The sequence below is a fragment of the Colius striatus genome, chromosome Z (genome assembly GCF_028858725.1).
Source record: "Colius striatus isolate bColStr4 chromosome Z, bColStr4.1.hap1, whole genome shotgun sequence".
In the NCBI taxonomy this organism is placed as follows: domain Eukaryota; kingdom Metazoa; phylum Chordata; class Aves; order Coliiformes; family Coliidae; genus Colius; species Colius striatus.
This window is the reverse complement of record NC_084790.1, coordinates 85,793,869-85,815,540: the sequence shown is the minus strand read 5'-3', so window position 1 is coordinate 85,815,540 and position 21,672 is coordinate 85,793,869. Positions and strand designations below refer to the sequence as shown.

At 44.5% G+C, this 21,672-nt stretch overlaps 1 protein-coding gene across 1 annotated transcript; it reads right to left on the bottom strand.

Moving 5' to 3' along the window:
• Window positions 1-385: 385 nt before the first annotated feature.
• On the bottom strand, window positions 386-21,623 carry SKA1 (spindle and kinetochore associated complex subunit 1). The gene is made up of 7 exons (XM_062018551.1): window positions 21,512-21,623; window positions 19,697-19,790; window positions 18,844-18,968; window positions 18,096-18,187; window positions 13,770-13,907; window positions 8,093-8,262; window positions 386-1,267 (listed from the first exon to the last, which is right to left on the bottom strand). The coding sequence occupies exons 2-7, from the start codon at window positions 19,782-19,784 to the stop codon at window positions 1,119-1,121; spliced, it is 762 nt and encodes a 253-aa protein (XP_061874535.1). The 5' UTR covers window positions 19,785-19,790; window positions 21,512-21,623; the 3' UTR covers window positions 386-1,118.
• Window positions 21,624-21,672: the final 49 nt, after the last annotated feature.

The window sequence follows — 21,672 nt, the reverse complement described above, 5'->3', positions numbered from 1 at the left end:
CAGGCTGCCCAGGGAGGGTGTGGAGGCTCCTTCCTTGGAGGGCTTCAAGACCCACCTGGACACGTTCCTGTGTGATCTGATCTAGGTGACCCTGCTTCTGCAGGGGGGTTGGACTGGATGAGCTCTAAAGGTCCCTTCCAACCCCTACCATCCTGTGATTCTATGACAAATTCAACTGACACCTATGGGAACTGATTTTTGCACATACACCTGGGCTGTGTGTTTACCTGAAATCAGAAAGATGTTGTAACACGGTGCAGAATCAGAGATCTCAGCTTGGATCTCCCAGAGCAAAAGACCTAAAAACCTCCCCGAAAACAGCCCCTGCCCTCCCCCCAAAAATGGGAATAATCCCCACACACAGAGGAGAAATTTGAACCCAGGATTACACAGAACACACCAGAATCTTTATTGAGAAAATTCAAAGCTCATTTGGGGTCTTTTGCTCATTAAATTGTCGTCTAAATGCAGACAGAGTACAAGAGCAGGTATCTTAGATTAAATGTTAACAGCAGGGACAAGCTCATGGAAGAAAGACCACGGCTTTTCTTATCAAATCAGTTTTGATCACTTGCAGAGCTGATATTTATCACAACAGGTACTACTCCAGAACTTACTATACTAATTTAAAGGCATTCTTCTATAATAAGACTTGGGGTGAGTTTGAGTGGTGTTTTCAGAGTGAAAGTCGAGATTTCCACTTAAAAAACCCCACTGGTTTACTGTTCCAGTCTAATGGGTCGGTGTGAGGGCAGAAATCTGTCTGTGTGATGAGTTTTAAACAGTCTCTGACTCAGCAAGAGAAAAACAAACATCACTAACATGCAGAGAATGCAGCTTTCAAGTGCTGACCTGAGAAGGTGACTAAAGCCTCCTGTGACCTCAGGTGCACCAGTTGTCTGTCTGCTTTGCATTTGTCATTTACCAAAAGACAGCAGTAGTTCTCAGCTTTTCCAAACCAAACCTCAAATACTTCAAGGCCACTTGATAGTGCCACTTCTAAGTAAGGGACAAGTGTCTGAAAAGCATCTCTAGGTGCTCAAGTTGAATTCCCACAGAGAATCTCTCTGCATCTCAAAACACTCCTGCCCTCGTGTAAGCAGAACATGGGAAGCTCATTAGCAGATGATGTATCGGACAAGCTTCGAGTCACGGACTTGTCTCAGTCTCCGGCAGTGGCGCAGGATGCTGAAGATGCTGTGTAACCTCTTATCCATCTTCAGCTGTGTGAACTCTTTGATGTCAGCTTCCACAACAAAAAACTCACCTGGAAAACAAACAATGACTTTGCTATAGAAACAACCACGTTGCACAACATGTTTACACCTCACAAGTGTTACAACCTCTTCTTAATTCCACACACTGATGAAAAACAACCTGCAGGAGGATGGCCTCACATAACCTCAAGAACTCTGTTCTACTGCTTCACTTGTCACCAGAAAGAACTACCAACCTCTCCCTTAAGTTGTGACCACCAGGTAGAGGGAGGTGATTCTCTCCCTCTACTCTGCTGATAGCTCACCCTGCAGTGCTGCCCTTGGCTCTGGAGCACCAGCATCAGGAGAACATGCAGCTGTTGGATCAAGTCAAGAGGAGGCCACAAAGATGACCTGAGGGCTGGAGCCCCTCTGCTATGAGGACAGGCTGAGAGGGTTGGGGGGGGTTCAGCCTGGAGAAGAAAAGGCTCCAGGGAGACCTCAGAGCAGCCTCCAGTCCCTAAAGGGGCTGACAAGAAAGCTGGAGAGGGATATTTTACAAGGGCCTGTAGTGACAGGACAAGGAGTGATGGCTTCAAACTGATAGAGGGGAGATTGAGGTGAGACATCAGCAAAGTTTTCCCCAGACTTTCCCTGTGAGGGTGGTGAGGCCCTGGCACAGTTTGGCCAGAGAGGCTGTGGCTGCTCCATCCCTGGAAGTGTCCAAGGGCAGGTTGGATGGGGCTTGGAGCAATCTGGGCTAGTAGAAAGTGTCCCATGGTAGGGGCTTGAAGGTGTCCCATGGTAGGGGTTTGAAGTGAGATGAGCTTTAAGATCTCTTCCAACTCAAACCATTCTGTAACTCTAAGTTCAATTATCCTGCATCATCCACCATCCCCATGCAGTGAACTCTGTCTGCTGTCAGCTCTATCTACTAACAACTCTCAAACCATCCATGCGTCTCTATCAGGGTATGGGGTCTGCAGCAGTCCAAAACATCCTCCACTGACCAATACAAGATGTGCCACAGATGCACCAGAAGATGTGGATGGTATAAGGTCAGTTGACAGCTGTCGTGGTTTAGGCCCATCAGGGAACAAAGACCACGATTAGCCTCAAGTACCGAAGAGGCTGAGAATTGCTCGAGGGCAGGGAGAGTTAATTGCCGCTTAAGGTCCAGGACAAAACAGACCAGGCCACTCGGTTTGGGGAAGAAAACAGAAAATAATTTAATGCAACATCAACTAAAACATACCCACAAAAACCCAAAACATAACCAAAACGAAACAACACAGAGGAATACGTCAATGAAGAGTCCAACCAGCCTTTTTAAGAACACCTTCCCGCCACACCTCCCCTCTTCCCGGGCTCAGAGCCCTGATCCCGGGGTTTTTACCTTGCCCCCCCCCGAACGGTTCGGGGGGGCAGGCAGTGGAGGTCTCAGTCAGTCTGCTCCCAATAGTTTCTGCCGTCTGTCCCTCCTCAGGACGGGTGAACTCCACACCAGTCCTCCCTGCGAGTCCGTGGGGTAACTCACACGCATGGCAGCCCTGCACGGGCTGCTCCGACGTGCACCCATTCCAAAGGCTGCAGCTCCTCTCTGCCTCTCGTGTGGGGCTGCTCTGCGGCGTGCAGGCTCTCCAGCACGGCCTGGGCCATGGCAGTCTCCCCACACAGTCCCTCTCCCGTCCGGGCTCACTCACATGGAGCTGCTGGTGGCTCTCAGTCCTGCCACGGATCTCCACAGGTTTCAGGGGCACAGCTTGCATTCTCGCCACAGCCTGCAGGAGGGTCTCTGGTCTACTGCTCCTCCTTCCTTCCTCCTCTGGCTGAAGGGTCCGCGTGGTCGCCTCCATCTTGTATCCCTCTTACACCTCCTGACTCGCATTTCAAATTCCCGTCCCCTAAATAGTGATCGCAGAGGCGCCAGATTGGCCCAGCCGGGCCGGAGGTGGGTGTGAACCCAGGAGCCGGGGGAGAGTCCGCAAACTCTTTACCGGGTCTTCACTGCAACCCGCTCCCCCTGTTACTAAGCCAAAAGCTGCTCCTTGCTAAACCAGAACAACAGCACATCTTGAAGAGCCATGGTGCCTCACAGTAAGCTTCTCCTTGAAGCCTTGCCCACAGTTCTGCTCTCAGTGACAGCCAAAAGCACCAACCTGAGCAAACCCAGAGAGATGCTCAGAGTCTGCTCAGAGATCATGGCACAGCTTTACAGAGAAAGGCATCAACTGGGGAACAGCTGAGCAGCAGCATAATTTGAACCCCAAGTAATTGCTTTGAAATAAGCTGTGGCCTACTGATATTCTCTTGGTAAGCACTCAGGTTCTGGGATGGGTCCTTTGCAAACAAAAGGAGAGAGCCCTGCCTACGTCAGAGCCACATAGCCCAGGATCCCCTTGACTTCCATCAGAACTGGAAAAGAATGACTCTTCATCAAGGAAACACAAGAGAAAGACCAGCCACTTGGAAAGGCATCCTCCCTGTGTCTCCAGAAAACCAGCATAGGAAGGTCCTGCATCAGGGCTGGCAGCCCATCCCTTCTTGTAGCTGATTAACTACTTGTAAAAGGAAACTCTCGTTATCAAGTGCTCATAAGAAACCAAGAACTTGGCTAAAGTTTAAATGCTTTAAACAGCCTGCAAATGAATCCCAAGAGAAAGTCCCTGCAGGTCACGGTAGGCATAAGGAAGGAGTTATTCTAAGCACTCCATAGTTATCTTCACTGGCTGTGACTTGATATTCAAGCTTTATAAACCTTTCAGATAAGAGATAATTATAGATCTAGTAAAATGACACATCTGCACAAAACCATGAGAAAGAAAAGCAATCTGAAACCAGGAACACACTAATTAAAGTAGAAGAAGGAAACATCCAATTATCTTGAAAGAGAGGAAGTAGAAGAAAAGTAACATATCCTACAGTAGCATCCTGCTTCCAAGTCTCACAAGAAGGAAGTCACAAGGATAGAGGTGTTCTAGCTTGGAGAAGGAGGATAACATTGCTCTCCCTCCTTTTACCCGTCAAGTAAGGCAGTGGCAGCATCATCTTAGCTATGATGGAGCATTTCTTCTTTCTTGTAAGTTATTGGAGAATCCCTCCAGTTTAACTGAGGAGAAAATAGCTGATGCTAGCTGGGAAGCTGAAACCTTCTTTATTAAACAAGTAAATGGAGCTTTACACAGGCAAATTTGTGTTCTTCTGTAAACATTTACATAACAGGACACATGCTCCGCTCTGAAGGAGCATCCAAGCATGTGATGGCCACTACAACTATGGTTCCAGAGCGCTGTTTATAAGCCTAGTGTATCCCAAAATACTGCTGAGGCAGAGCTGAAGAACAGATTGTGTTTTCTCACAGACTGGGACACTTTGAGGACAGTGACAGCAGAGGAATCTTCCATAGACAAGAACTATCAAAAGCTACAGGTCCCCCCAACAGGAACTATGCTGGAATCTGAACAGAGCTCACAACACTGCTGAAATTGCAGAGAGATGAGAAGTGGATAGGTTGGTTCACCAGGAAAAGAAAAAAATCTGCTTAGAGTGTACCTACAGCTGGAGGGAGACCATTTGCAGTTTCCAGTGACACGCAGTACACCTAAACGGTGTCGGGAACTCACGGATAACCCACACACCGGCTCTGCAGCTGCCCTGCATAGCTAGGGAAGCATCAGGATGTCCTGAGTCTGTGCAGAACACTGTTTCTTCTTCTTATATTTGCACAGAACTTAGGGAAACATCGTTCAGCAGAGCAGAATCTTTCTCATGAAGAAACCAGGGCTGGATAAAGGGTGGTGGTTTGGTTGGAAACAGTAGGTCCATGAACTAACCTGGCTAACCTAACTGCACCACCTCACTGTCTGGGATGTCACCCTGATAAACCAGGCAGCATCTGGTTTTTTGTCTGGAAATCAGAGGAAGAGATCAGCTGGCAATCAGTTCAGGCTGAGAGACTGCGGGAATCCTAAGCAGAGAAACACTCACAGGAGAAATTTAAGCAAACAAATCAATGAATGCACAACCTCATCCTGAAAAAATGCAATGGATGAAGACATTTAATCATTTTGTGCTGGCCAGATAGGAATTGTCTGACAGCTTGCCAGACCCTTTCCCTAGACTTTCTAGATGATTAGTCACAACAAACAAAAACAAAACAAAACCCCCTACTACGTACACACACACGCACAGGCTCACAGATGCTGAACATCCTGGTTTCCTAACTGAACTTTCCAACACACAGAAGAAAAAGTGTGTGTCTTGGGTACTTGAAGATCTGAAAAGCTTCACTTTTTCAGATATTAAAAAAAATAATAATTACTTTCTAGTAGAAAAACTTCCATATCTATCTGTAGAGTCCTGCATCTGGGGAGGAACAAGCCCCTGCACCAGGACAGGCTGGGGATGACCTGCTGGAGAGCAGCTCTGCAGAGAGAGACCTGGGAGTGCTGGGTGATCACAAACTCACCATGAGCCAGTAATGTGCCCTCGTGGGCAAGAAGCCAATGGCAGCCTGGGGGCAAGAAGAGTGTGGGCAGCAGGTCAAGGAAGGTTCTGCTCCCCCTCTGCTCTGCCATATCTGCTGAGGCCTCATCTGGAGTCCTGTGTCCAGTTCTGGGCTCCTCAGCTCAAAAGGGACAGGGATATGCTGGAGAGAGGCCAGTGCAGGGCCACCAAGATGATCAGGGGTATAGAGCATCTTTCATACAAGGAAAGGCTGTGAGAACTGGGGCTGTTTAGTCTGGAGGAGACTGAGGGGAGATCTTATTAACATTTATAAATATTTAAACGGTGGGTGCCAGGAGGTTGGGACATCCCTTATATCTATGGTATCTAGCAACAGGACAAGGGGTGATGGGATGAAGCTGGAACGTAAAAAGTTCTATTTAAATATAAGGACAAACTGTGTCAGTGTTTGAGTGAGGGAGCCCTGGCCCAGGCTGCCCAGGGAGGATGTGGAGGCTCCTTCCTTGGAGGGCTTCAAGACCCACCTAGACACGCTCCTCTGTGACCTGATCTAGGTGGGATCCGCTGCTGCAGGGGGGTTGGGCTGGATGATCTCTAAAGGTCCCTTCCAACCCCACCATTCTGTGATTCTATGATAAGAAGATAAGAAAATTTCTATATTAATATATCTATATAGAAAATGACCTCTGACTAGTTGTAGCTTTCTCAAACTGCTAGAATGGCTTCTTCATTGCAGCTAAGGCTGCTGTGGATCACAGAGTGCAGACTAAGCAGCAGTCAAGGCTTCCTAGTGTTCATCCTCTGCTCTGTAGTGGTGAGGCTACTGTCATCCACAGGATGATAACACTTAAATCAAAAAGATACCCTAAGTTTAAAATGATGAAGCAAGCACTTTAAGAATCCCAGATTAATATCAACCACTGTTAGACTGAAGCAGAACTTGTATGGATAAAAACCTCCAAAGTATTGGAGCCCAAATCAGAAGCCAGTCATGTGAAGCTGTCCAGCTTTTACCAAAGTCTTCTACAACAGTGACTTTCATTTTTAAGTACCAGCATCTCCACCATATCAGAATGCCTCCTCTAGAGAAGAGATGCATGTAGCATGTAGAAGTTAATGAATGTTTTCACTACTGAGAGAGCCTTGAACATTGATGAATGGAAGGAAAAAAACATAGCTGGCTATAAGGTGACTCCTGAGCACCCAGTGAAAGTGCTGATAGCAGAATGCTCCTGCATTCTGTCCAGAGGAAAAACAGAGGGGCTACCTGAAAAAGAGCTCTCCTTCTATGAGAAAGAAGCGGGTTTGCTCCATGCTTTATGTCAACTTGGAAACACATGGACACTCTAAGGACATCATCAAGCTTGATATGTGCAGGACGCCCCTCCAGGAATAATTACACATTCTCAAAACTAAAGTCAAAAAGGACATTTTTATATTAGAGACTGACTGTGCCCCATATCTTTGGGAAAACTAACTTGGAAGTACAACTTGCTTTTAAATTGAGACACACATTTCAGTGCATTTTCTGCTATCTCTGTGCTTTTAGGAGGTTATCAGCCCTGTCTCTTCCACAAAGTCACTGCAGCATGACTGTCTACACAGGCTTCCCAGCTTCAGAACAAGTTTTCCAACAGTCTATGTCCATTCTCATTTAAAAACTGAAATCAAAACCTTATGTACTTTGGTTATCAAACAAGGGGTTCCCAGACCTTGTAGTAAACTCTAAATTACATCTTTGTGCACTCAATGTCTTTGCTACATCACGTAAGTGACACACTTTTGGTGAAAACAGATAAAAAGTAACCAAATCAGTTATGTGAAAACTGTGGTCAAAACAATAACCCTCTACATTATAGGACACATCAAGTCCTATAGTGTACTCAAAAGGTGACTCAATTTTATACTGAAAACCCAGTCTGTATAGTAGTAAGACATTTATATTCTGTATGGAATGTCATCTGGAAATGAATCTCATTTATAGTCTTCTCCCCAGATAACAAAGGAGAGAAAGGATCCAGACTGCTGAAGTGTTGTTTGTCCCAAGTAGTGGATGAGAATTCTTCAGGGACAAATCCAATTCAGACTGTGGAACTCCATGCTGGGAAGGGAGGGAAAGCTCTGCTGTCTACAGATTTATTTCTTTCCCCTGTTGTCTGTCTGAGAATAAGCAACAGCAGCTTTTCCAGACCTTTTCAGGACTGATAGATTTTCACACTCTCACAGGTTAAACCGCTTCACCAACTACCACAGTACCTGGATGGACTATTTTCTGAGGAAAAGGTGATGTTAAGTTACACTATAATGTGAAAAGCACACACTGTCATTAGTCAGTCAATATCTTGTCCATTTATACTTGTGCTTGTAACTTATACTTGTAACACCCAAGTGTTACAAGTTTGAAACTAACAAAGGAGGGAAAAAAATACCTTTTGTATCCTTAGTTTCTTCTTTAAGGAACCTGAGGTAGAGACTTCTGACTGCTGCATTCATAGACTTCACAGGTTGTTGCAGAATCTTGTACTTGCCCACCACAGCCTTGTTTATCTCTTGAATAACTGCATTAATCTGATGGTATGTTAAACGGCCTTTCATATACCTACAAATAAAAAACAATAACCATAAACTCATAAAACAAAGTTCCACCTTTCTTTTTCACTTTTTTCAGCCCTAACTGAACAGGCTGCTCCTAAGTTAGACACAGTTTCTTCTGCTTTGTGTTAAGGAATGTATGTAGTCGCTAATTTTGTCTGTTGCCTTGATTGTTTAAGAATGTCAAAGGGGAAAAAGCCAGAATGATGAAACATCAGAAAGCTAAATCACAGAATCTTAAGGGTTGGAAGGGATCTCAAAAGCTCATCTAGTCCAACCCCCCTGCCAGAGCAGCACCACCTAGAGTAGGTCACACAGGAACTCATCCAGCTGAGTTTGAATGTCTCCAGAGAAGGAGACTCCACAGCCCATTTGGGCAGCCCCTTCCAGTGCTCCCTCACCTCAAAAGGGAACAAATCATTCCTTGTACTCCTTTGGAACCTCTTCTGTTCCAGTTTATACCCATTGCCAATAAAAAGTATCCAGGAATAATGGTATTTTGGGGTTTTTTTGTTGTTAAACTAAAAATGCAGGAAAAAACCCCAAAGAACTTTGCAGAAAAAGGAACACAAGCCAGAATGACATTAAATATTTCTGCCTAAAGAATGCAATTTGTTTCATGTTATCATCATAAATAACCTGTGTTTGACCTTACAGCCATTCCTTTTTTTTATGAAGGAACACCAGTTCTGTGTTTGTTCTCTACATTTTACTGTGCAGTCTACTGAACTATATAGACATAGTTCTGAGCTACTAACACCTGCTTCTGAACATCCAGAACACTTCATAAAACTAGCACCACAACAAGACCTGTTGGTAACAGCTGAGAGGTACAGGAAGTACAGAAGACAAAACCAAAGTGATGTGGAAATACCAGAATATTTGCAAATAAAGCTATTTAGAGACATGAAGACACACATCCAAGCAAAAAGAAACTCCACATTGAGCAGCCGTTATCTGACAGTGAAACCTGAAACTCGTATGACAAGCAGTAAACTCAATGCAACCTAAAAACCTGGAAAAACACCACAGTAAAAGCCAGGGCAACCTGAATTATCCTGTGAACAGAGAATCATAGAATGGAAGGAGTTCAAAGGGACCTTTAGAGATCATCCAGCCCAACCCCCCTGCAGAAGCAGGTTCACCTAGATCAGGTCACACAGGAACGTGTCCAGGTGGGTCTTGAAGCCCTCCAAGGAAGGAGCCTCCACACCCTCCCTGGGCAGCCTGGGCCAGGGCTCCCTCACCTCACAATGAAACAGTTTGTCCTTATGTTTAAGTGGAGCTTTGTGTTCCAGCTTCATCCCATCACCCCTTGTCCTGTTGCTAGCTACTATAGAAAAAAGGGATGTCCCAACCTCCTGACACCCACCCTTTACATATCATTCAGTCTCCACAATGAATCAAACTCATCTGCTTGAGTTTGGTTTAGAATCAGTTTGGAGATGTGTGGAATTGGGAAAAGGGTTACAATTCATTTTAAGAAGGAACCAGGCTCTCTAGGTCAGCATGAGAAGAGGCTAAAAGTTGTGGGACCACACAGCTGAAAAGGCCAATGGAAGCGGAAATCCTTCCCTCATTCTACTCTGAGCAGAACAACAGAACCTTTGGAAAACATACAAAGAATTCAAAGCACAAGTAGCTAATCAATTACAAATTCAATATTCCAGACCAGAAGGTCTACAGCTACCTACTAAAATAAGTGTTTGCTGTAGATTTTAGTAACAGCTGCTTTCTGATCTGAATCAGGTGTGTAAAAACTCAATCCAAAGCAATCCTCTTCATTTCAGACTGAATTGCCACTAAGTTATTTGCAGTTGGTTTTCACCTTTATTGATACTTGGATTAATCCATATTCAAAGTCAGAGGTGCAGCTATCTTTATAAAAACACTCCCCTTGGCATGCATAACATCTTTTCAAATAAAAGCAGCACTGCCACCCCTGAAATACAGTCACGTGGCCCATAACCACAGAAGAGCTTTGCCTGTACATACTAACTGCTATTTATTGCTCTATCCCCTTAGCCTATTTATAAAGTCACAGGGGAATGTGCACAGCTATGAAGATTAAGGCCAAAGGTATAAAAACCTTCTAAGTTCCTGTGCTCTCACTATCAGTAACGACACAGGGAATATGCTTAACGAAGAGCAGAGGACACAACAGATCATCCTGATGCTGAAACAGAGAAGTGTGATTTTGCTGCTTGAACCAAAGATCTGAGGGGTCTTTGAGAGGCCCTCAGGCATCTGAGATGCTCCCACAGGGCCAGCACACGTGCTGGGGTTTATAGAAAATCTAGTTAACTAAACAGCTAGCACTAGATCCTAAAGCATTTCCAACAGCACCAGATAGTTCTGCTCAGGCAATGGAGATCACCTTTAGCAGCTCAGAAGCTGAGCCTTTTTCTGGCTTCATCAACTGTACCACATAGGACATTCAGTGACAGGAGTGGGGGCAGTTGATGAGCATGGAGATGCCTGTGTCTCAGGCTATTCAATGTAGGCATGTTAATCTGAAACTAAGTTCTGTCATAGAGTCCTACTGAGGTTAAAAAAGCCCTTTCAGCTCCTCATGTCCAACTGTTCCCCCAGCACTGCCATGGCCACCACTAACCCATGTCCCTCAGCCTCACAGCTACATGGCTGTGGGATCCCTCCAGGGATGGGGACTGCACCACTGCCCTGAGCAGCCTGGGATAGGGCTTGACAAACCCTTTTGGGATGAAAATGTTCCCCACCTCCAATCTAAACCTCCCTTGGTGCAACTTGAGGCCATTTCCTCTTGTCCTGTCACTTGTAGCTTGGGAGCAGAGACCAATCCTCCCTCTTCCAGCCACAACAACCTCCTGCTAGGGAGTTACAGAGTGTGCTCATGTCTCTCCTCAGCCTCCCCCAGGCTCAACACCCCCATTCCCTCAGCCCCCGCCAGCACCCTTGTGCTCCAGCTCTGCTGCCCAGCTCTGGCCACGCTCCAGCCCCTCAGTGTCCCTCTGGCAGTGAGTGAGGGGCCCAACACAGCCCTTCTGTAAAAAGCAACCAGCTTGTTCTTCTGGGCATAACTGTTAAGGATCACAAACTCCAGCTGTTTCACATTCTCATGTTTCTATTCAGCCACGGCTAGGAAACCCTTCAGTGCTAAACTTCATTTTGGTCCATACATAGAGCAATATAAAAATAGAGAGTGGACCAAAAGCAAACCATTCAGAATTCCTTCCCCTCCACCCCAAAAAAATAATCACTCAATTTTTTTAGTCCACAGAAGCCCTTTTCAAAATGTTTTTTTCAGAGGTATGAAAGCCAAAGAACCACACTGTGTTCTTCAAAGAAAAGAACAACATCAATTTATCACCTACATATCATTGGAAAAAAGAAGAGAGAAACCTCCTAATGGCCAAACCTGCTCCTTCAAAAACACTTAGGCTAAGAGAAACAATATATTCCCCCAAGTTACCATCTTCTGAGACTTTATGGATATAATGAATGTGCAGATTCTAAAAATACCTTAATTTGTAAGAATTTCAGAGACAGAATAAAGCAAGGTTTTTCCTTTGCCTTCAACTCAAAGTTAACTGAGATATCCACTGTGCAACTTTCCTTTTCTTCCTCCAAAAAGTGTCAGATTTGAAAGCTAATTTGCAAGTTTCTTACTGTGCAAGACTATTCTGTTTGATCAAGGTGCTCCAGAGCTGCACCTTCACACAGCATGTACCTTTGTTAAATACCTGCTGCAGAGTTCTAATAACATGAAGTCACTGAGGAATAGATCTCCTTTTTCATGATTCTCCTTCCCCTTCAGCACAAAGGAGGTGAAAACCACCTCGATTTTTCATTTGCAGCCTGCCACAGCTACAGTATGAAGGGACAGATTCTTGGCAGATGCAAACCCCACCATCCCCAGCTGGTATGGGACTGACACACATTCACAGTTGTGCTTCATGAAGTCCCTCAGCGAGGCTCAGCATAGTCATAGTCCTGTGCTAGCCCAGTTATGGCTCCAGGACCGGAACGGCATCAAAATGCTGTAGGATCAGAAGCCCACCTGGGATGTGAACCCAACTCTCTTCTAAAAGAATATGTTTGGTGTGAGAAAACTTGGGCTGCAAACATCAGATTTGATTAGTATGTGAAACTGGAAGCTTAGCCAGCTCCCTTCAATCTTTTCTTATAACACTGCCAGGCAACAGGAAAAAAAAAACTAGGACATTAATAGATCTATTTAAGTTCATGTCAATCTTCCTCCACAGAACAAACATGCCTTTCCCATCTCAACAAAAATATTTCTGTCACTTCACAGCCTAAGATGCAACTTTTCTATAACACAGCAATGAACAGAAGAGGATCCAGCTGGCCTCTGTCGCCATTCTCCACACCCACGACGAGCAGTGGAAATCTGTCCACCGTCAAGCGAAATGAAACACTTTCAGGGGCTATCAAGGAAGAGCCAAGCTTCAACCAGAGGTTAAAGCAATATTTGGCTGGATTAGTCTATGTCCATTTCTCCTGCATTAGTAGAGATAAAGACCAAAAATTCCCATGCTATATCTTTCCAAAAATTTTATCAGAAGTACCAAAGGGAGAAAATTCACCCAGTGCTACAGATGAGCTGCAGGATGAAAAAAGCCAAGTACCTGTACCAGAATCCTTTATCATTAGCTCAGTATTCAGACTCCTTTGGGTTTTTTGGATTGTGCAATTTGGTGGAAGAAAATAGACACTGCTCAGCTGAAAATGTTGAAAGCTATAGGAAAGATGACTTGGAAGACTCAAGTAAAACTCAACAAAGGTATTACTGAAACAAGAGTTGTCAGGGAGCATGTTGAATCCACTCTAGATAATAATCCAGCCTTAGGCATCAAGAAAATTTTATCCTGTTTGCAGAAATATTTGTCCTTGTCCCCAAAATGCCACTTAAGTTACTAGACAAGGATATCTACTAATCGGGTCCTAGTGGCAGGGGAAAAAATCCAGAGTTTTCTATTCCAGAACATTGGGATTTTTGAGTAGGAAGTGTTTTTTGCCTTTAACAAGTCTGAGTTCTTTTCCTGACTCAAAACAATTTAATAAGTCAGGACCTGAAGTTTTCAAAACCCAATAGTTGTGTCAAATAAAAACAGTGTTGATCATTATTCTTCCTTTTAACTGTAACCACACATTTCACCTGATGAGATGGTGGCTTTTTAAAATGTCAGTCCTCAAAACAGGAAAAAACCCCATCTTTTTACCTGGGTTCTATTAGTGGAACAGACTTTTCTTGTACAATTGAAGTAACTTTAGAGATAAGAGGTTTGGGTTTTAATTGATCAGTTCTGATCTTCCCAACATATCCTAATCAGCTCTACTCATTTCATTTTTAGGTTTGCCAGTGTTGCATATGAACTACTTGGAGCTGTCATCATGATGTTTCATCCTCTGCAAATATTTAACGTTTGAAAACATCTCTGTCACTCAGTTCTGCAAGAGCTCATTTCCCAAACCTATTTTAGCACCACCTAAATTAGCAGGACAGGGTCTTACGCAGGAACACTTTGAAATTCTTCTGTAGTTATAAAGGCTGCTTCTTTAATCGGTATTGTCTCTTTCATAGGCTTCTTTGCATGATCACGTTCTGCAACTTTTGTTTCTTCTCCATGTTTCACAGTTGGCCAAGTGATGCTGTAAAATAGATGAATATTAAGAGTATAAACAGCAGATAAGCAGTAAGGGGAATACCCTTATATTATCACGTCTGCTTTCTCACAGACCTAAGTTCCAATCCATCTGTCATGCAGGATGAACCCAATTCACAATCTTTCCTGAAAGAAACACAAATAAAGCAAGCCTATTCCATTCCATATTGCATACTTTAGCTGACTTAATCATAGCTCTTTATTTCTCTGCTAGAAAGGCTGCTAAGCAGGTGAATTGGAAGGAGTCCAAATGCAGCACAGAGCAGTTAAGAATTCAATGTACCATTGCATCTCTCAGAACATGAGGCCTCACTTTTTTATCAGATGAAGCACAACACAGAGCTGCAGCTGCAGCACAGGCAGACTTGAAATAACTTCACAACTCTTTGAAACGAGTTCAAATCTTGGGAAATCATGCATTAATCTTTCAAAAGCAAAGAAATCCAACATCATCCAGCAGCCTGGGATATTTTTAATACATATATATTTTATTTTTTTAGGCAAGACACCCAAAGGTGGGAATTTCCTGCTCTGAGTGGTTATTAGAGCATGTCTTTTTTATACATTTACCCCTCCTCCAAACCCTCAGCTTGGAGCCTCAAACACTGAGTTGCCTCCCAGCCACACCCCTAGCTGCTCTCCTCCTAGTGGGTAGGAATACAGCAAAGAGGAGGCATTTGGCCAAATTCACCATCATCTGACTTCAAGGACATCACTGGGATGAGATGTGCAACAGAGATAACTAAAGCAGTACTGAGCTGACCTGTTGCAAATGACTCATCCTCTACTTTGACCTAACTTTCCAAAAATTCCCATGGTCCAGTATTCCCTTCCAAAAATTTTATCAGGGGAGAAGTACCCAAGGGAGTAAATTCACCCAATACTAGAGATGAGCTGCAGAATAAAAATATCAGGTGTCTGGACTTTTAATAAATAACCAAGAGACCTTTATGATTAGGGACAAGTGCAGAGTCCTGTACCTTGGGAGGAACATCCTCCTGCACCAGGACAGGCTGGGGATTGACCTGTTGGGGAGTAGATCTGCAGAAAGACCTGGGAGTCCTAGTTGATAATAAACTAATCAGACCTGGTGGGCAAGAAGTCAATGGCATCCTGGGATGTATCAAGAAGAGTATGGGTGGTAGGTCGAGAAAGGTTCTGCTCCCCCTCTGCTCTGCCCTGCTGAGGCCTCATCTGGAGTCCTGTGTCCAGTTGTGGGCTCCCCAGCTCAAGAAGGACAGGGAACTGCTGGAGAGAGGCCAGTGCAGGGCCACCAAGATGATCAGGGGACTGGAGCATATTCCTTCTGAGGAAAGGCTGTTACACCTGAGGCTGTTTAGTCTGGAGAAGACTGAGGGGGGAGCTCATTAACAGTTACAAATATCTCAATGCTAGGTGTCAGGAAGTTGGGGCAGCACTTTTTTTCTGCTGCATCCAGTGAAAGGACAAGGAGTAATAGAAAGAAGGTGCAACACAAAAAAACCCCATTTAAACACAAGCAAAAGCTATTTCAGTGTTGAAGTGAGGGAGCCCTGGGCAGGCTGCCCAGGGAGGGTGTGGAGGCTCCTTCTTGGGAGGTTTCCTGTGTGACCTGATCTAGGGGGCACCTGCTTCTGCAGGGGAGTTGGACTGGATGATCTCTAAAGGTCCCTTCCAACCCCTACCAGTCTATGATTCTGTGATTCTATGAAGAGCACAGCAGTGAGGACAGTGAGTGCCACCTGCTGGGCTGCCCAGTTGCCTGGCCCAGCACACAGTGATGGGATAAGCTCTCTTCTGCACCCTTCTGAAACCCAGTAAATCAGTTAAACTAATTCAGATGTCAACATCTAAAAAACAAGGTGAGGTCCTGCATAAAACTGACCTTGACACTCTAACTAGTGTTAGTGGCAGGGAATGTCAGGAAGGAAGAGGGAAAGGTGTGGAGTTTCGGTGGTGCTGGAGGTGAGTTCAGAAGAGAAAGACTAACAGGAGGACTGAGAGGTGAGTCTGCAGCTTAAAATTTCACTTCTCCTGTATACTCCAGTCTCCTGCCATACTCTTCACTGCAACAAACCTCTGATCTTTTCTAGATGAATCCCTACACACAGGTACTTGTGCTTTGGGTTCCCACCCACTACCTTGCCTGTACATTGCTGCAGTGAGATGGTATGCACACAGCTCACTGCTGACCTGGACCATGAAAAGAAAGAACCAAAGCTTCTGTTCAAAGTCTGGCTTTGGAGTAGTGAGAAATTGATCTCTCAAACACCTGGAATAGAAAGGCTTTAAGATACACTGAATTTGCTTGTTATTTCATTGGAGATACCTCTGGTAAATGAGAACATCAAGAGAAACAATAGCTAAAGTCATGAAGCATTCAACTGATCTGGGTGGGTGGAGTTTTCATTCTTTCTGCAATTTGAAGGCCTATCTCACCCGTGTTGCAGTGCTCACTCTGCTTTCTGCATTACTTCCCAGAATATTTGCTCAATAGACAATTAGTGCTCAGCTCCCCAAGCATTTTGGGACAGACATCTGAGAAAATAATTGTTCTGAAATTCATTCTTTCACATATACAACAAAATTATCCCATAAAACAATGCCTAAATTGAACAGAAAATTGAAGAGGAACAAGACATCTCTAGACATATTTCAGGAGGCCCTTTCCTAAGCTCAGGGATCATGTTTAAAAGGTCACATTCAGAAAAAAGACTTCTGCACAAGTCATCTCTCTACCAGCTGAGACAAGTCCAAATTTCAACTTGAGTGCTGCCTACACAGATGAGAATATTGCTGCACACTACTCAAAATTACACTTCATTCTTCTCTTCTGTAACCTTATTCCCACATCTTTAACCTTTTATTTTGCTGGAATACGCTTGTAATGTTTTCAGCCTGAGGCTGAACATTAACATCACCTCCTAAAATGAAATTCCAACAGGCCAAAGAGCTGACCACTCAGAGAAAGCCAGTCAGAGTTACAATGTCTTAGAAGCCTTTGAATAATAGCTCCTCTTTCACTTGCTCATTTCTCAGTCTCTCACTTGAAATACTTTATTCTGAACAGCTTCTTAGTACAGCACTCTCAAAGGCAGGTGGATGTCATTGTTAGCTAAAATAAAAGGCCAGGCTGCTGAAGGGAAAGGAGAAGAAAAATACCACAAGCATAATTGAAATCTCCACAGAAAGGTGATTGAGTTAGAGGATTTTGTTTTTAAAGGACATTTGGAAGGTTAGTGAACTTCAGTTCCTGACCCAGCGCTTGCGTCACTAACCCATCCTTCGATCCTGAGGCACCGCAGATATCAAATAAGCAAGTACGCAATTCTAAAACAAGGAATTGAAGAACTATCCTTCTACCACCTGTCACTGAAAGCTTGGATCTGGACAACTTCATATTTTATTGGTTTTATCCAAGGGATCTGATAGGGTGCCAGCACAAGCCAGGTAGTAAGCAGTCATAGAATCACAGAATGGTAAGGATTGGAAGGGACCTTTAGAGATCATCCAGTCCAACCCCCCTGCAGAAGCAGGTCCCACCTAGATCAGGTTGCACAGGAATGTGTCCAGGTGGGTCCTGAAGCCCTCCAAAGAAGGAGCCTCCACATCCTCCCTGGGCAGCCTGGGCCAGGGCTCCCTCACCATAACACTGAAAGAGGGGTTTTTTTTTATGTTCAAATGGAACTTTGTGTTGCAGCTTCACCACCCCTTGTCTTGAAGCTCGATACAAGAGAAAAAAAAGTAACCAACTTCCTGACACCCACCATTTAAATATTTGTAAATATTAATGAGATTCTCCCTCAGTCTCCTCCCGAGCAAACAGCCCCAGGTCTTTCAGCCTTTCATCACAAGGAAGATGCTCCAGTGCCCTGATCATCTTGGTGGCCCTGCACTGGCCTCTCTGCAGCAGTTCCCTGTCCCTCTGGAGCTGGGGAGCCCACAACTGGACACAGGACTCCAGATGAGGCCTCAGCAGGGCAGAAGAGAAAGAGAGCAGAACCTTCCTCAACCTGCTGCCCACACTCTTCTTGATGCAGTCAAGAACAAACTCAATACATATCAATACAGAATCAATACATATAACAACCTCAGTACCCAAAAGACCACAGTTAATACACAATCAAGCTGTACAGTGCTGCAGCTGGATGCTGCCAGCAGCAGTCTGATACCTCCACTCTCATGTACCACATACCAGCTCTGAGTTGGTTTAGGCAGATGGGGAGGAATGTTTTCACGGAGGCGCTGTGCTTCAATCTGATCTCTCTCAGCAGACTGCTGGAGGTCCTGAAATACATGTTAGAATTCATCAGAAATCTAAAATTACCCATGTAAAGCAAGTAAAATTTATTTACTATTAAGGCTGTGCTAAAATAATTTTTTAAAATTAAAATAAAAGCAGATCAGGAAAACAAAGCTTAGTGAGAAAACACAGGCTCCTTGCCCTCAAGGTGACAGTAAACTAAGTGGGCAAGAAACAAGTCTTCACCAAGGTATTGTAGCATGTCTGGGCAGGAGAAAAGGTGGTGGCAATGAAGAGATACTACAGGAAACTCACTTATGTTTTCCAAACAACACTTTAAAAACAAGTCTGAAGACACAAAGGCACTACAAACACACATGAAAACAGCAGATAATATTCTAATGAAACTGCCTTCACAGCAACTGCAAGGATGTCAAATCAGAATTGTTTTTTAGAACACAGTATCTGTTTTGATGAAGACATAGTTTCAATGTCTAAACCAAATTTTTTCACATTTGCTGTGCTGGAAAGCTTCTTAATAAACCATCAGTAAGCTTGCTGTGAGTCTCAGTTCCACTTATAACCAGCCCCATGCATACAAACCTATCAATGAAGACCTAGAAAAGAATGGCTATGCACTTATCAAAGATTCCTTTGAACCTTTCTGTATTTTTCCCCTGGTCATTAAAGAAAAGCTTACTTTCAGCCTATTTTTCAGTCTTTCTTGCTGTTGAACTTCTGTTTCCATTTTGTTCAGGAGATCGTGCAGGAGAACTACCTCTTGTCCTATTTTGTAGAGCACCAGTTTGAGGGATGGTTCTTGGCCTGTCAGAAAGAGAACATTAAGTCAAAACACCTCCAACACAAAACCAAAATCCCACGTACCTCACCCTCCACAAGCAGCAATTATCTAACTCGACACTCCCCAACCACCGTTATCTTCCTGAGAGATGCAGCAGCAGTCTCTTGTTAAACAGTTAGCCTAATACTCTTCCAACAGGAAGTTAGCCTAGATGACCAGGTGAACCTCCCATCTAATATTTCTGTGACCCCATGTAACCACTGTTTGTGCCTAGGAAAGGATAAGAAACTAAAACATTCAGATCAATTTCAGTGGGTCAGTTTAAACCAGTTTATTATACCACTGCATATCTGCATCACAGCCAGGCACTCCTGGAATGCCAGGACAAGATACTTGTATAAACCTCATTCTATGACTTTGTATATTTTTGGTTATTAGGCTTAACACACTCACCAAGATACTTTTCAATTCCCCTAACTGAAGCTTTCCCCAACAAATATACAGAATACAGGCTGCATTAGCCAGCAGTCTTTAAGTCCCTCAGAGGAACATACTTTCACGTAGCCTGAGTTCTCTACTTGACACATAGCTCCTGGATAATGCTCCCAGTTTCCCATCCTTGCTCATTTTGGTTTTTTTGCTCTCTGTATTTCACTTGAATTGCACTTCGTGTTACATTCCTTGCCCCATTAAAGCATTCCCATTTCCTGCCAGGAGGTGCAAACCAAAACCCCCTCTTAATTTCTTTTACCTATACTTCTTAATTGAAGAGTCTTTTTTACATTTGAAATCTTCAAGTTGAAGTGAGAGATTAAATCTTCCAGGTCTGAAGACGCCATATCATACTGAGGAGAGATAAATAAAGAAACATGAAGTAATTTAACAAAGACCTAAACTGCAAACACTTATGCACACAATCAGAATATTGAAGAGGGTTCTGATCTGTCAAAGAAGCAAAGGGAACTTGAGTGAAGCAGTAAATGCAGTAACTACCACAAAGTAACTGGCATTAGACAAAGAAGTTTCCCTGAAACTTTCGAGATAAATGCACTCTAATATCAGTACAGTGGTTCCTCACTGAAATGGGTCATTTACAGTAAGGTGTTCAATACTAAAAAAGTTGTAAAATTAGAAGAAATAACTGGTTTATATAAAGTAGTTCTATAAGGCTCTCTCAAGGAAATCGTATCAGATGATCCATATTAAAAAAGACCAGTAATTATGTGAAAGAAAACGAGCATGCACTTGCTTACTACACATGTATCTTCAGCAAACCTGAAAAGGGAAATGTCAGGCTGTCTGCCCATGGCCCAGTCACTTGGCACATACATAAAGTGAAAAGCACTGTATTTCAGAAGTCCACTTGCACTCAAGAGTCTCTCGATTTTCACATTGCTTTGCTTCCTGTGTTAAAGTCCCAAGATGTGACGGCAAATGAGGCTATGATGTTTTTCATTCATTTTGGATCTAGAGCCTATCCTGGCTGCACTAGATCCATCGGTGTAGGTGGTCCTGCTCTGGCACAGAGGCTGGACTAAGTGATCTTTCAAGGTTCCTTCCAAACCTTAGGATTCTGTGATTCACGACAGGCTACATTACTCTGGCCCAGTTTTTCAAATTTAAAACCAAATAGAAAGGCCCGTGAAACTACTCTTGGAAATCAACCATTTCCCCGTCTTTCTTACACAAACAGGATCCCTACCACCTGGGAATATTTTGGTTTGGCAATCCTTTCAGCTTAGTTTGCCAAGAGCCTCTTGTACAGGAATCTGTTTCATACTCGAAAAGGGTGGGAATAGGCAGTTGAGAAGCGCCAGAGTTAACCCAAGAAGCTTGTCTAACTAAAAAGGACTGGAGAGGAAAACAATATCCCCTGCTTAGGGTACAAGTAGGAGGAACTCTGATGTTAAAGACAAGCAATTGTAAACGTGTGCGAGATCAGACCAGATATTCAAACATTCTTGGACTCAGCGGGCTTCGGCAGAGAAGCAACTTGCACTTAGTAGTGAATTATTTTACATGCTACAAATTCAGTGTCCGAGATTCCGAACTAGAAGCACAGAGAGCAGCATTATCCATCAGTTGCTCTTAGGCAAGCAGACTTACAGAATCATTTTGGTTAGAAAAGGTTTTTAAGCTCATGGAGTCCAAACCCTCCCCTCACCCTGCCAAGCCCACCACCAACCCATAGCCTTCAGCACCTCGACTCCACAGCTTTGCAGCATCTCCAGGGACGGGGACTCATCTGTTACAGCCAGCAATGAACAGAACCCCGCTGCTGCACCGCACCGTGCCCCTCGCAGAGGGACAAACCCGCGCGTGTGGCAGCCGCGGCGTTCCTGGCGCTCACGCGGCTCCCTCTGCTGGTTTCCTCACCTCAGAACCAAGCTTTTCCTTTTAGTGCTAAAAAGGGCGCGCTGGCTCAACTCGCTGTCCCAGCTTTGCCCATCCCCGCCCCTTCCGCGCCTCAGGGGAAACCGTTACAACCCGCCGCGGCTCCCGTCCCTTCCGCCTCGCCTCCCGACCCAACGTCCTTCTTCCCTCAAGAGCCCCCGGCTCTTCTTACCTCTGCGATGAAGACGGTGGAGCTCGAGGCGGTGGGGAGAAGGAGGGAGAAGAGGAAAGGAACGCGGGTCCCCCGGCAGAGTCCCGGCTGGCGGCTCAGCTCGCTTCAAACCCGCCGCGCCCCGCCCGCCCGTGGGCTGCGCCGGCGCTGCGCATGCGCGG